The sequence below is a fragment of the Amborella trichopoda genome, chromosome 1, assembly GCF_054954075.1.
Source record: "Amborella trichopoda isolate Santa Cruz 75 chromosome 1, AtrichopodaSantaCruz75HAP2 v2.0, whole genome shotgun sequence".
Taxonomy (NCBI): domain Eukaryota; kingdom Viridiplantae; phylum Streptophyta; class Magnoliopsida; order Amborellales; family Amborellaceae; genus Amborella; species Amborella trichopoda.
In genome coordinates this window covers 44,631,734-44,645,228 of record NC_142336.1, presented here as the reverse complement: position 1 = coordinate 44,645,228, position 13,495 = coordinate 44,631,734, and the positions used below count along the sequence as shown (strand labels likewise).

Here is a 13,495-nt window from a genome sequence, read left to right as displayed (position 1 = left end):
GGCCCGCCTTGCTGCGTAGGCAGCCAGCAGCCCTGGCCGACTAGGCACCTGCATCCTCTTTTTTGAATATTGCACCACAATTTAACATATTCTAAAAAAGAAATAAACCTATAATACTGAGGAGAGCAGCAATAGTTCAATTAATAGTATATCTCCTCTCCTTGGATGGATCCTACAAGCATGTAGCCCAAGACCCCATTTTATAACCGCAAGATCCCAATTTCTCTAATAATTTTCAAAAAATAAAAATAAAAAAATCCCAATTTCTCTAAACCAGCTCCCTGTACGATCCCTTAAAGGAACCGCGGGATCAAGTTCATAAGGTGGGACTGTGGCCTTACCTCCAAGGTTCCCGCAACTATCATAAACCCCATTTAGTTACATCCATTAACATCCTTACAGCACTTGGTTGTACCCTTTTCCATGGATAACATAGCATCAAACATTGACTTATGAAGAGAAAACATGTCATCAGTCCCACCTCCAAATTTTGCTCTTAAATATGCAGCATTACGAAAGTCTCAAAAAATTCCCTGTTCTTAGCAAATTGGGTTTGAACCCTCGACTCCATGAAGTAAGGGAACTTGTTTAAGTACACACAAGACAGCATTTAACTTAACAGAGGCGTCAAACAGATCGGTGGCTTGAAAGTTTTGATTTGTGTCGTACTCACTTCAATAATATAGTCACAAAGTAGCATTTATCTCTTTTATTATACTTCCCTAATGTCAAAACTCTCCAATACCATAACAAGGTATATTCCTGTCGACTCATTGTGGCGGTCCCGTATAAATCCATGAAAATATTATCTAGGCATGAACATATAGAAACCTGAATTTCATAGGAAATATGCCATATGAATATCATCTACTCCTGTAATTTGAAGTCTAGTAATGAATAGAAAACCCGAATATGATCGGAAGTTCTCACCATTGGTTTCGAAGCATCAAGCCACTGATAGATATGCTCATTGCGGAACCATGTCATTTGCCTTTTTGCAAAATTTCTGAAATTAGTATAAGAAAAGAGTTGACTCAGTAGGTCATCCTCAAGTTTCTAATGTAGGAAAACTTACGGGAACATTGTGAAACAAGTAAATAAAGGAAAATAACTATTCTGTTTGTCATGCAACACAGGGAAACGTCCCAAACGCAATAAATTTTTTTATTTAAAAAGCCTATTATAAGCTTTCAACGGTTCAATCTGGATCAACTGAGATTCCCGATGCTCTCCACATGAACTATTACAATACATGGTCACCTCAAATCCACAATTGATAGATTGTTCCAGATAAATGGATAAAATTGAAACTGTGGAAAGACCTTTGTTGGAGACTTTAAGTGTCTTATGGTGCCTTGTTCTAAGTTTCTAGGTTTACCATATAAAAACAGACTCCAGACTCATTGAAATGATTAAAATTGTGGCAGGTTATATCAGTGTTTCACAGCCTACAAGAACTCATTTAGACTAAACATCATATCTGTCAAGGAATACATACCACATATCAACCCAACATCATTAAGAAACAGCAATACTTGTTGCACATTTAAAAAAGCTTCAAAATTCCCTTCACCCAAAAAAAGAACTTCCCCAATTCCCTTTCCCAAAAAAAGGAACCAGATGGGCAAAAACAGCAATATGGATAAATGACTCCCCAGGAAGTTCAAATCTTATTCACTAACGACGTTATAGCCAACAAAAGACTCCTTTCATCAACGTAAATTTGGATTGGATTTAATTTAATCCAGTCTTTTCTTTCAACCTATTAAAAAATGTAATAAATATTAGATGGCTCGATCCAAATACTTGGGATTGCGCTCCCCCCAACATAGGACTGAAATAGGACTGTGATCCTGCTCCGTGAAAGCAGGATTGCCACCATGTTGGTCACTCCCAGTAACTAAACTAAGATATTAAGCGTTCAGCATAATTTAACTTCCATAAAATCACTCTTTATTATATGACAGTAATTTAATATATAGAGAATACAGTCAGAAACAAAAAAATACCTCATTATCACATTAATTATTAATTACAAATAAGGAATACATCAATATTCAAATAGGTCAATGGCCCAACCTGGATGCCTTCTGGAAATCAGATAAAAAAGCCATGAATTCACCAGCAGAGCTCCTACCCCCGTCTTGTCTACAGTTTAACAAGTATTCCATGGACTGCACAAAATTGATATGGAAAGTCAAAAAGTAGCATCAATGGTCTGACATAAAGAGTTAGCAATCAACAATCCTAAAAATACAACAAAGAGAGATTTAAAAGATATACGAAATTAGCCAAATAGTAAATAGGTATAGTCCACATCTTATAGATTGATATAACTTTTAGCAGCTCCAGAGATGATAATTCACAGACCCGACAACCCCCCCAAACCAAAACAAGAAAAACAAAAAAAAAAGTATTAGCTAATAGAAGAAAGTTGCATACTTGACGATAGCCAATTGCCCGAGTTGCTGAATTGGTGTTAGGAAGAAGACCCATATCAAGAAGCCATGAGGCCTCAAACAAAATTCCCTGACTTTCTGTGATTAATGTGACATTGAATTACATATCAAAATCTGATTGTAATACAAGTGTTCTCCTCATAATGGTTATTTATTTCTTTATGGTACTACAAGTTACATGCATGTTATAACAATGAAAATTGAAAAGGAAAGGGCACTAGCAGAAACCCAAATGAACTCGAAACAATAATGAACATTGAAACACAATGAAAATGATACTAAGTGACCCAAGAGACAGAATACACTGAAAATGAAAAGCCATGCTTAGGGAGAATGGGTTCACTAATGTTCACAACACAAGCACGTGTGGATCATTGAAGTCATGATCAGCTGCACTTGTGGAGGGAGTCCAATATGCAGTCATGAACATTCACATTTACAAGAATGCATGAAAGGGCAGAGATGCACACACTTGCATCCATGCATGACATACACATAGATATGCATGGCTTTTTTTCTTTCGATAAATGTATTCATCTGAAAAATTACATTCTGAAATTTGTTTAACATATAATCATATATCAGAATGTATCAAAATGAATTAACAATAGATATATTGTGGCATTTAAAACATAATCAATGCGGAACATAGTGGGGTAAGGCTAATTGTCCATCATTTCTTTATTCTGTGCCTTGCACAGTATGTCGCTTGGCCACAAGATCGTCATCTGAATCCAATATGGTAAACTGGGTTGATAATGGTTCCAATGGTATTTCCACTGCCAACAGGTATTGTATGTCAGGAGTTGAAATGCGAAATGGACGCTCATACTTTCAAAGTTTGGATTTGAGATCATCAAAAATAAGAATGATGCTACTGCATTTCGTGAACATGAATTAGTCATCAGAGATCAATAGGACTTTTTCTCCATCCTTACCAAGGCCACTGGAGAGCAGAAATGTTGAATGTCTATTCCCCAGAGGTTCAAAGTAAATAATTTTGTTGATATCAAAGAATATAACAATTTGGTCTAGCTGAGGGCATCTTGTGCCATCAGCTAGCAGAAAAGAATACAAGCTCCTAGAAAGGCAGCCTACACTATTCAATATTTCAGATAATATCATCTATTTCTGAGGAATGTTTCGGTCGTAACAACGACAATTATGGCATTTTTTGTATCTAATGGTCCATTACAGCATTCATTTGGACTTGGAGGCATTCAGTAAATTTTCTGGTCATATAACTTCCCTTTTTCAAAGAACCTCCTGTTTACATAATGAAAGAGTTGTTTAACATCAATAAGAAACCATAATTTCATGGGGAACCCATTCAATCTGGTTGTAGCCATGTTGTAAGTCATTTTTCATTGTAAGGCTGGGGAGTTGTTCTTATGAAATTTTTTGACCTGAAGGAGTGGCGAACAATCGATAGTTATGAAGAATGTCGTTCCGAATAGAACTATACTAGTAAAGTAAAAGTCTCAAGAATAGAATTTAAGGGCATAGGCATAATGGTTTTACGTTAAAATTTAACAATTGAAAGGTTCAAAGAGAATAGCTGCTGATTCTAGCACTTTTCAAGAACATAAAAGGACCTTTTTTTTTGTGTGTACGTATTGTGAGAGTGAGAATGGGAGTAGAAGTGGAGAGATTGCTCCAATAGAAATCGTTGCCCGAAAGAAAATCCAATTGATTCAAGCAATAGTCTCTGTTATCATTCCTCTTTAAGAGGTAGTGCACGGAAAATTTAGAGAATATTCATCAGGTATTGTGAAAAACATTTGTATGACTAAAAACACAAGCAAATGGGATTCAGATGTTTTAGTCATTAATAGTGATCTGCTTCTTAAATACTTTGATACATGAGTGGTAATAAATTGGAAAGATGATTCCATGACTGCCATATGATAAAAAAGGAAATGATATTTGAGGAGGTAAATGATAAAGTAGGGATAGAAGTTTGTGCAATTGGAATGCAGCTTTAGGGAAGCCTAACCCTTATAGATCAAGCTTCGTGGCTGATGGAACTATTCCAGCTTTTGAAGGGAGAAGCATAACGCGATTCTGGCTAGTTCCTTCAATTATTTCTTGGTGATGGAAAGCACCTCTTGATAATCAGGTGGAAGACCATTACTAGGATCATCAATAGTATTAATTGGATGGCATAGGATGACATACGTTACCAAATGGAGTTGCTCCATGTTCTTCCAGATCATGATGTGAACCAAGCAAGATGATGTTACTGATGTTGGGGATTGGGAAGGTGAACCATCAGAAATTTTTTTTCTGCTAAATCAATGTACAGCAAGGATCAAGGAAAACAGCATCCAGCCAGAGCTTCTACTTACTATGTTATGATGAAGATGATGATGACAATGATGTTGATGATGATGGTGATAACAGATGATGCTTGAAGCATGGATGCTTTCAGACCCTCACATATGTGTGACTTGCAAGAAAGCCAAGGAAATAGATAGACAATCTCTCTCTCTCTCTCTCTCTCTCTCTCTCTCTCTCTCTCTCTCTCTCTCTCAAGTTTTAGTGGTGGGAATTGATCCTAGGATGTTAGGTTGAGGCACTTGCTCCCATAACCACTGATGCCCCGACCCCAATCCCGAAAATAGATGGACAATCATTATCTTCACTATAGCCTTTCTTGGGTATTTCACAGAGGTTTTCTAAACTACTTTCATATGAAGTCAGCTATTTCTCCTTTATTAGCTTGGCCGCAGAAATGGTCATTTCTCAATAAAGGGGACAAATAGTGGGGCCAGAGGCCCACTGTTTCTAGGTCTACTAACCAAAATGTTGGCGAAGGTATTCTAAAAAGTGTGCAGCATCTAAAGAACTATGGGCACATTATCGTGGATCCTAACAAGGCTCCAAATAGATAAAACCCACTGATATGCAAGGTAAATCTGTATTCAGGCCTGAGTGTTGGTAACGTATCCTTGAGATCAATAATGCCAAACTGCCACTCAAAATACTGAAGAAATTAGAATTGCATCAAAGCCAGACTTGATTCACTTGTCATTACATATGCATGGGCAATTGGTTCAGCTAAGTTCAATGGATCACAACGACCTTTGCACTTAACATGATGCCCACAACAATATGCAGTATAGAAACTCATGATTATCAAATGAAGTATTATTACATAGGTCTGCATTCTTAAACCAATGGACGAAACACAAGAACCATAACAAAGGCTATTCTCAACTGATTTTATGTATATTAACTATGATGTGAATAATTCTATTCGTGGAACCACTTCAAGGATGTAAATATGACATATCAAACAAACACAGTATCTGAAAAATAAATGGATTTTAGTGAGCAGGGAACTAGTCACTAGTTCACTCTAAATTAAACTGAAATAGAGACTACCTTTAAGCATCTCCTCACAGCGCAAGTCAATTAGTCTATAAAGATCCATCCTTGGACATGAAAGGAAAAAGCACAAGAACTCATAATCCAAGTTCTCGAAAAGGTTTTCTCCACTTGCGTCAGCAGAAGAAATACTATCACAAAAGGGATCTGATGCTTTTGATTCCAATTGTTTTCTAAAATAATCATATGGATTATGAAAAGCAGAAGGCGGAGATCCTGTGGCCTGAGATGAAATGAAGTTTGTTAGTGTTAACAACAAGGCCATAACATCTGATGTTTGAACGAAATTTAATTTTTGTGGACCTTACAACTAGTATCTGAGCACATAGTATAAATGTTGGTTGTTTGTATCTGATTATTACATAATGTTATTTTCACAACCATGAATAAAAAGAATGTTTGTCCAGTGTTTTAGAAGGTCGAAGGCACCACCTAGGCAGGCACTTCATGATTGAGGGGCTCCAAAGGAGAGAGAGAGAGAGAGAGAGAGAGAGAGAGAGAGAGAGAGAGAGAGAGAGAGAGAGAGAGAGAGAGAGAGAGAGAGAGAGAGAGAGATGCGGCAACATGAATTTGCATGTGTATGAGAGAGAAATGCCCTCCAAGAGTTCCAATAAAATCTAGTGTGTAATTAGAGGGTACATGGGGCAATTTGAACTTTGCATTGGAGAGAGAGATACCCACCAATGCTTGATGAAAGTTTGAACTCAAATTCCATTTCTTTTATCCATTTAATATTGAGGCTTTCAAGAGTACAATACCTAATAGAGATGCCTTCCAGATGTCCGGTCTCTCTCTCTCTCTCTCTCTCACACACACACACACATACACACACACACACACACACACACACAAACAATGACAACAATAACAAAAACACATGTTGAGGCCAAGGTGCCTCCCTAGGTGGTGCCTGGCCACCGAGGTGGGTACCTAGAGGCCCACCTGCCCTAGGTTCCTGCCTTCCCCTCGACATGGGGCCTAGGGCCTTAGCCCTACTCAAGGTGCTGACTAGGCATTGAGGGTGGGCCGAATTGTAAAACATTGTGCTTGTCCAGTAAAAAATGTAAATAAAAATCAAGGACGAGCTGAAAATGGAGTACCTTGATAATTTCAAGACTACGTCGGAGGCGATACCAATCATTAGAAGGCAAATAACAAGCTCTTGAATCCCCTGCCTTAATTAGCAGTTGCACAGCAGCATCCCATTCCCCATTCCTCTGTAGAAGCATGAGTTCTGAGTCAACTTCAGAAGCAATCTCTGGAGATGCCTTTGGCACTTTTGGCTTGCCATATATATACCTTCTCATGTTCCAATAGCAGAAAAATATATCATTATGAACCTGACAGAGATAGGTGTACAAGACTAAGAAAGCGCTTGTTTCAATTTTGTAGAGAGAATTAGACAACCAATTTACAAAATATCATAGACCACATTTACCAAACAATACAGGTCCAATACACATAGTAAAATGAGTGTTCATGGTTTAGTCTCCATGGTCACAGAAAGAACTGTGAAAATTGGAGACTATGATTTCAAGATCAATCAAACACAATACCAATTTGAGAGTCACCAGTTTTATCTATTAAGATATCATCATCATCATCATCATCCAAGCCTTATCTTAATGATTTTCAATTGGCTATATGAATCTTGTTGCTCCACTCTCCCCATATAGGTTTAGGATTCATGATAAGATGTGGCAAAGTTTTACACTAGCTGACTACATAACGCAATCCCCCTCTTTTACTCGGGCTTCAGACGGGTTAAGGGGAAGTTTAAGGCCCTCACCTTTTTATCTATTAAGAAAACATTATCATTAGAGCTTTTTTCCAACTATTTGGAGTCGGCTACACGACGACCGATCCGCTATTCTACTCCATCAAGGTCATACCCTCAATGAGGCTATAAGTCCCCATATCTTTTTTCACTACTTCTAACTATGTCCGTTTGGACCTACCCTTTACCCTTTTTGAGCCGTCCACTTGAACCAACTTGCACCTCCTAACAGATGATGTACTGGGTCTGCGCTGCACATGGCTAGCCCACCTAAGTCTAGTTTCTCTCAGCTTATCGCTTATTGGAGCTACATCTAAGTTCTCCCAAATGTATTCATTTCGAATTCTATCCCTTCTTGTCTTTCCACTCATCCATCTCAACATTCTCATCTCAGCTATACTCATTCTATGGGTATGAGTAAAATAGAAATACAAAGTGAAAAAACAGTAAAATCTAAATATAATAGTGAGAGCCAATCTCTTAAAATATCACAATGTTTTACCCCATAATGTAGTTCTTTGAAGTTATCAGCCTCAATAGCAAGTTGATGCTTATAAAATAGAAATATAATTGACAAGTAAAAATATACCAAACAACAATCTTATTTATCCAAATAGTTAGTATGACTAATTGTACCATGAAAAGCGACCTTCTATGCGCATTGGTATGCATACATTCTTTTTCTTGATTGATGAGGAAAAAGACTTGTATATTATAAAACTTCCAAATGATACTGTTTGCGGGCATTTTCGCATCAGAGCACCCCAACACGAGTTTGTCAAACATGGATTACAAAATTGTATCCTATATGCAAACTGCACCACACAACAAGCTTGAAACTTAAGGGGCAGGCACTCGGGTCTCATCCTACCCAACAAACCCTTAATAGGTAGGGTGGATGATTGCCAACCTAGAGCAGCCCAGGGGTCACAAATATGAACGGTTGTTTGTTCTGACAGGAATCCAGTAACATATGCGCCAAAAAACTGTTGGACATATGAAAGATGGTAGAAGGGGCCCCAAATGGATGCATGATGGGTCCAAATTCAAGAAATCCTCATTTTGGATGGCAGAGGACCCTACAAATAAATGTCATGAGCTCTGAAATCCATTATGGTCTAGATCTATCATGGAGCTCCTAATAAAAGACCATGATCAAAGGAAGGTAAGACAAATGCAAATTAGCCCCAAATTGGGCCTAGAGATAGATCTAGATAACCCCAAGATATTCCCCAAAAATCAGCTCAGGATGATGAAGGAGAACCAAGATATGGCAAGTTAATTTTCAAATAGTATGGTCCATGGTGATGGAGTATAGAAAAGGAGGGAAATTTACAAAGGAGGCCCTTTGAAGTGGCATCTAATTGGCCTAAAACTTTCAAAAAGCTAGCAAGTGGCCAAAAACCCTTGACACAAAGTTTGGCATCATTCTGACACCATTTGATGGGATTTACTATCAATAGTTAATCTTCGTATTAGTATTCACCCGTGGGTAAAAATCTGCAAAAATCTCTAATTTAGACAATTTTTCTGTGCTGATTTCTTCCAAACCCCATGGAGTTTTGAGTCAGGCATCGAGTATGTTGTTCTACTGGACTAGGGCTTTCCGATGATGCGTGTTTTCAGGACATCTCGACGCCTAATGATGGTGAAAGCTATATAGAAGTTGGGGTACTTTCATTGTTCATAAAGTTCTTGAAATTCATGATCTATGCCCACTCTTCCGATGATATTTCCCAATCCGGGAGGCCTTTTCCGATGAAATTTGGTGGATCGGGTTCATGACTCGATAATCTTTCTATATATATTTATATATAACCTTGTCACGATCAACCGGGTGACGATGGGTGAAAACAACGACAATTTCTGTCCGACTTATTGGAACGTGGCTGAACTCATTGTTTTCACCATTTTAAAAACTTAACTCACTCAATACAAGTGAGTTTTGAGCAATTTTTGATGCAAAACAATTGTGGGTTCAAGCTCTTCTATTTCATAGTATTGGAATAAAGAATCCAGTGAGAAACCGGCGGGATGAAGAAAAAATGTGTATAAAAAAGCATATAAAGCTGATCTTTGGAAACCCATTCACAAAACGAACCAAAACTCCCTCAAATCTTAAGAAAGTTTTGCTGAAATTCATCACAAATCGATTGGGATGAGATGCTCTACGATTTCACAACAATGGATCGCCCATTTGGGGGCTGGAATGAAGAAATATGGGCCCTATGCCATGGGTATGGATGGAACTAAGTTTAGGGGTATGTGGTGGTATTTCCAAACTATCGGTATAAAAGGCATCAAGCCCATTCATTTGAAGGTTGGAGATCATTTGTTAGGTTTAGGGTGTAGAGAATTCTATAGAGAGAAACATAACCTAGAGCATAGAGAGAGACTTCCTTAGAGAGAGAAACCCTAGCTTTACCAATTAGCCAACGACCAATCGCATAACACTGGCTTATATTCTCCATTGTCTATTCCTACCGTATCATGGACAAACATCAATCCACATGTTTATGGTGGACTTCCTCACATGACTAGAGGCTAGGATTCTGTGTGTAATCGTGGATACATTCTTGAGTATGACACATTTTATCCCTTGCAAGAACATCCTTGATGCTACACATGCCACTGATTTATTCTTCAAGGAGGTGGTTCATCTTCATGGAGTTTCCAAGACTATTGCTTTACATATAGATGTCATTTTTGGCTAACTTTATAGAAGATGTTAGCTTAACTTCAATATAGCAATGCCTACCATCCACAGACTGATGGCCAGACCAAGGTTGTTAATAGAAGCATGGCATGTCTATTGGGGAGCCTCATAAGAGACAAGCCATCATAGTGGATAACATTTTGCCACAAGTTGAATTTGCCTATAATAGCACAATCAATCAATTCATAGGGAAGTCACCATTCGATATCATATACGCACAATCCCCAAACAAGGTGTTGGATTTGGTGCTTCTGCCCGGGAAAGTGTGAGTAAGATATGCCACTGAACCCATAGCTAAGCATCTCCAGGAGGTTCACTAGAGAAGCTTCAAGAAAGTTATGACAAGTACAAGGTGATGTTGATAAACACCAAAGCAAAAAAGAATTCAAAGAAGGTGATTTAGTGATGGTGTACCTTAGGCAAGAATGTTAGTGGTACGTAACACAAGCTCATATACAAAAAATATTGGGACATGTCGTGGGCTTCAGAAGATTGGCAGTAATGCCTACAAAAGTGAGCTTCCAGAGGGATATTTAATGTCTCTAATTTGTAGGAAAATCATGGAGAGCCATTGTTGCAGAAGCTGTTGAGTGGGAAGCGCAGATGCCTAAGCAGGTTACTGATTGGATCCAGGAGGTTCTTGACATTCACACCATTACTACCCGTCTTGATTCCTACAATAGGTATTTGGTCCAATGGGATGGCAAGTTTGAGTAAGAGAATTTGCGGATTTTAGTAGAATTAAAAAAAAGGAAAATAACGTATATATCCATTATATTTACTGTTATTACAGGATTATCTCCAAGTTTCCATTATTACATCTATATCCATTTTTTCACCATCCTAATAATTTTTTAAAAAAGACGAAAATGCCCATTTTCGGTTTTTCAAAAACCGAAATGAGACTGAAAAAGGTTTTAAAAAAACTATAATGTTCAAAATTTTCAGAGGAAAGAGATGGCCATTACCATTCAAAATTTGGTTTTTAAGAGCATGGTTCAATGACGTGTCGGAGATGGCCATCACCGTCCAATCTAAAGGATGGACGGAGTTGGACAGCGCAATTCAAACCATTAAATGAGGTTTTCTACTTCATTTTGCAAGCTTTGTGCCATCCTCTTCTTTTCTCGGCAGGTTTCACGGTTCTTTCACCAAGCTTCTAGAAATTTTAGGGTTCTCATTTTTCAAGGGTTTCGATCTTCAAGCTTCAATAATTCCATGGAACAATTATTTTTGGTCTAGAAATGGAGGACAAGACTACTCTCTCTTGATCTATATCAGAGCTCAATGCGATTGCTCTTGAGAACCAGAGATGGAATTGAAAAGCTTGAATGCCTTGAATCCACATTGACCAGCCTTGTTTCCTCTGAATTATCATATACTTTGAAGCGAGATATCACTAAGATTCAGGGTCTTTATGCAGAGAAGGATCGGCTAGGGCGATCTGTTACGGCAAAAGGTCAGAGAGATCTATGAAAAAGGTTAGGTTTCAGAGGAATTTTATAAGCTTTCCTTTTCAAAATCTTCCTAGTACTGCATTACTCACACTCTCCTTGTGAAATTAGGGATTTGGTCTAACTGTGAAAGAAGTGAATTGTGATATCACATGATTTACCTCTACTACCCAAATTTGTGTACTATGAAATTTCATGGGAAATATGTAAGAAATTGTGTTTCTTAATGACTTTTGGAAGCTTCACTGAGTTCTTTATTCTAAATTCCTTTAAATTTTGGGATTTAATTGATCTGCACTGGGATTTAATTGATCTCTCGTGTAAAAATTTTGAACATTTCGGTTTTTGAAAACTGAATTCAATCCCATTTCAGTTTTTGAAAAACCGAAAATGGGCATTTCTGTCAAATTGTTAGGATGATGAAAAATGGGTATAGGTGTACTAATGGAAACTTGGAAGTAATCCCGTAATAATAGTAAATATAACGAATATATACATTATTTCCCTTAAAATAATTGATGCAGAAGCTTTGAAGAAGTTCATGAATGAACAAAACTAGAGCGGGAGTTCTCTCTAACGATGGAGATTGATGCATGCTGACTTTGTGAAGCAAATTCCAGGTCCAATGTTTAGGACTTTGAAGGCATTTCTTAGCCCTAATTTCTTAAGATTTCAGCTCAGAGTGCTTAAGCACGGTTTTCAAAATGGATCATTCGACATTAGATATGCCTACGAGAACTTGGGGTATTTTCTCAAGGTTATCTTAAAACAAGTTTGTCTTAATTTATTTTGTCAGGGGCAAAAGTTTCAAGTTTGGGTCAAATTTTAATTAGGAGTTAGTTACATTAGAACTAGGATTGGGAGGTCTAAATGAAAGTTACAAATAGGGTTTAAGTTAGGGCTTTGGTTCAAAGTTGAATTATTGTTCAAAAACATTGTTCCCTAAAATTCTATTGGATTCTGAGCCATAGAAGCTAGGCTTGTCACTAGGCAGACACCACTTTATTGGACTGCTTTGCTCTTTTGTAGTTTGTCACACATGGATCCAATCAGAATCATAGCATCATCCTAGCCTCATCTCAACTATTTGGGATCAGTTATATAAATCTTGTTCGCCATTAGGCTATACCCTCGGTCAGACTACGAGTCACCATATCTATCTCACTACTTCCATCCATGTCTTTTGGGTTCTCTAAAAGAAGTGGCTATCTGAAATTCAAGGGGCACTTACAAGTGCCATATAACACTGTTATAAACAGGGGAAAAAACCCTAGATACAACCTAGGATTTTTCCTTTTACTGCCAAATAGAATAGACAAAACCTAGGGACTAAATACAAACTTAAACTAAGAATTCTAATACAAATAATGTTCCTGCAAATTGCGATAAAACTGAAAATAATGGCTGAAAATAAACTTAGAGAGCTGGGAAGACTTACTTGACTTTGCTTGGGGTCACCCCCTTATGACTTCGTACAACCCACACCGATTACTGACCAATGGTGCACTCTGGTCCTATTGGCCTTGCTGAATTTTTTGAATCGGGAAGCTTCCTTAAGCAATACCTTTCAGATCTAGGGCATAAACAAGATTATGGTTTCTAAAACCCCTTTTTAACCACTCTAGGGCATGCCATAAATGGCACTCCTTGGATGTGCCCCTCCCAGATATGTTTGGGTGGCGTGTCACCCCTAGCTGCC

The 13,495-nt window shown here is 37.8% G+C and overlaps 1 protein-coding gene across 13 annotated transcripts in view; it reads right to left on the bottom strand.

The window, feature by feature from the left end:
* IPT9 (isopentenyltransferase 9) overlaps positions 1–13,495 on the bottom strand; it is a 47,123-nt gene that overhangs the window by 8,738 nt on the left and 24,890 nt on the right. For 5 of the 13 annotated variants that reach the window (XM_088867251.1, XM_088867240.1, XM_088867248.1 and 2 more), the window contains 5 exons: positions 6,950–7,148; positions 5,847–6,072; positions 2,443–2,537; positions 2,080–2,174; positions 931–1,006 (listed from right to left, as the gene is read on the bottom strand). In XM_088867251.1, the coding sequence (XP_088723377.1) occupies positions 931–1,006; positions 2,080–2,174; positions 2,443–2,537; positions 5,847–6,072; positions 6,950–7,148 (691 nt within the window). Of the gene's footprint in view, positions 1–930; positions 1,007–2,079; positions 2,175–2,442; positions 2,538–5,846; positions 6,073–6,949; positions 7,190–13,495 lie in introns of all 13 variants that reach the window. The other 8 variants (XM_088867278.1, XM_088867272.1, XM_088867274.1 and 5 more) reach the window with 3 other exon arrangements.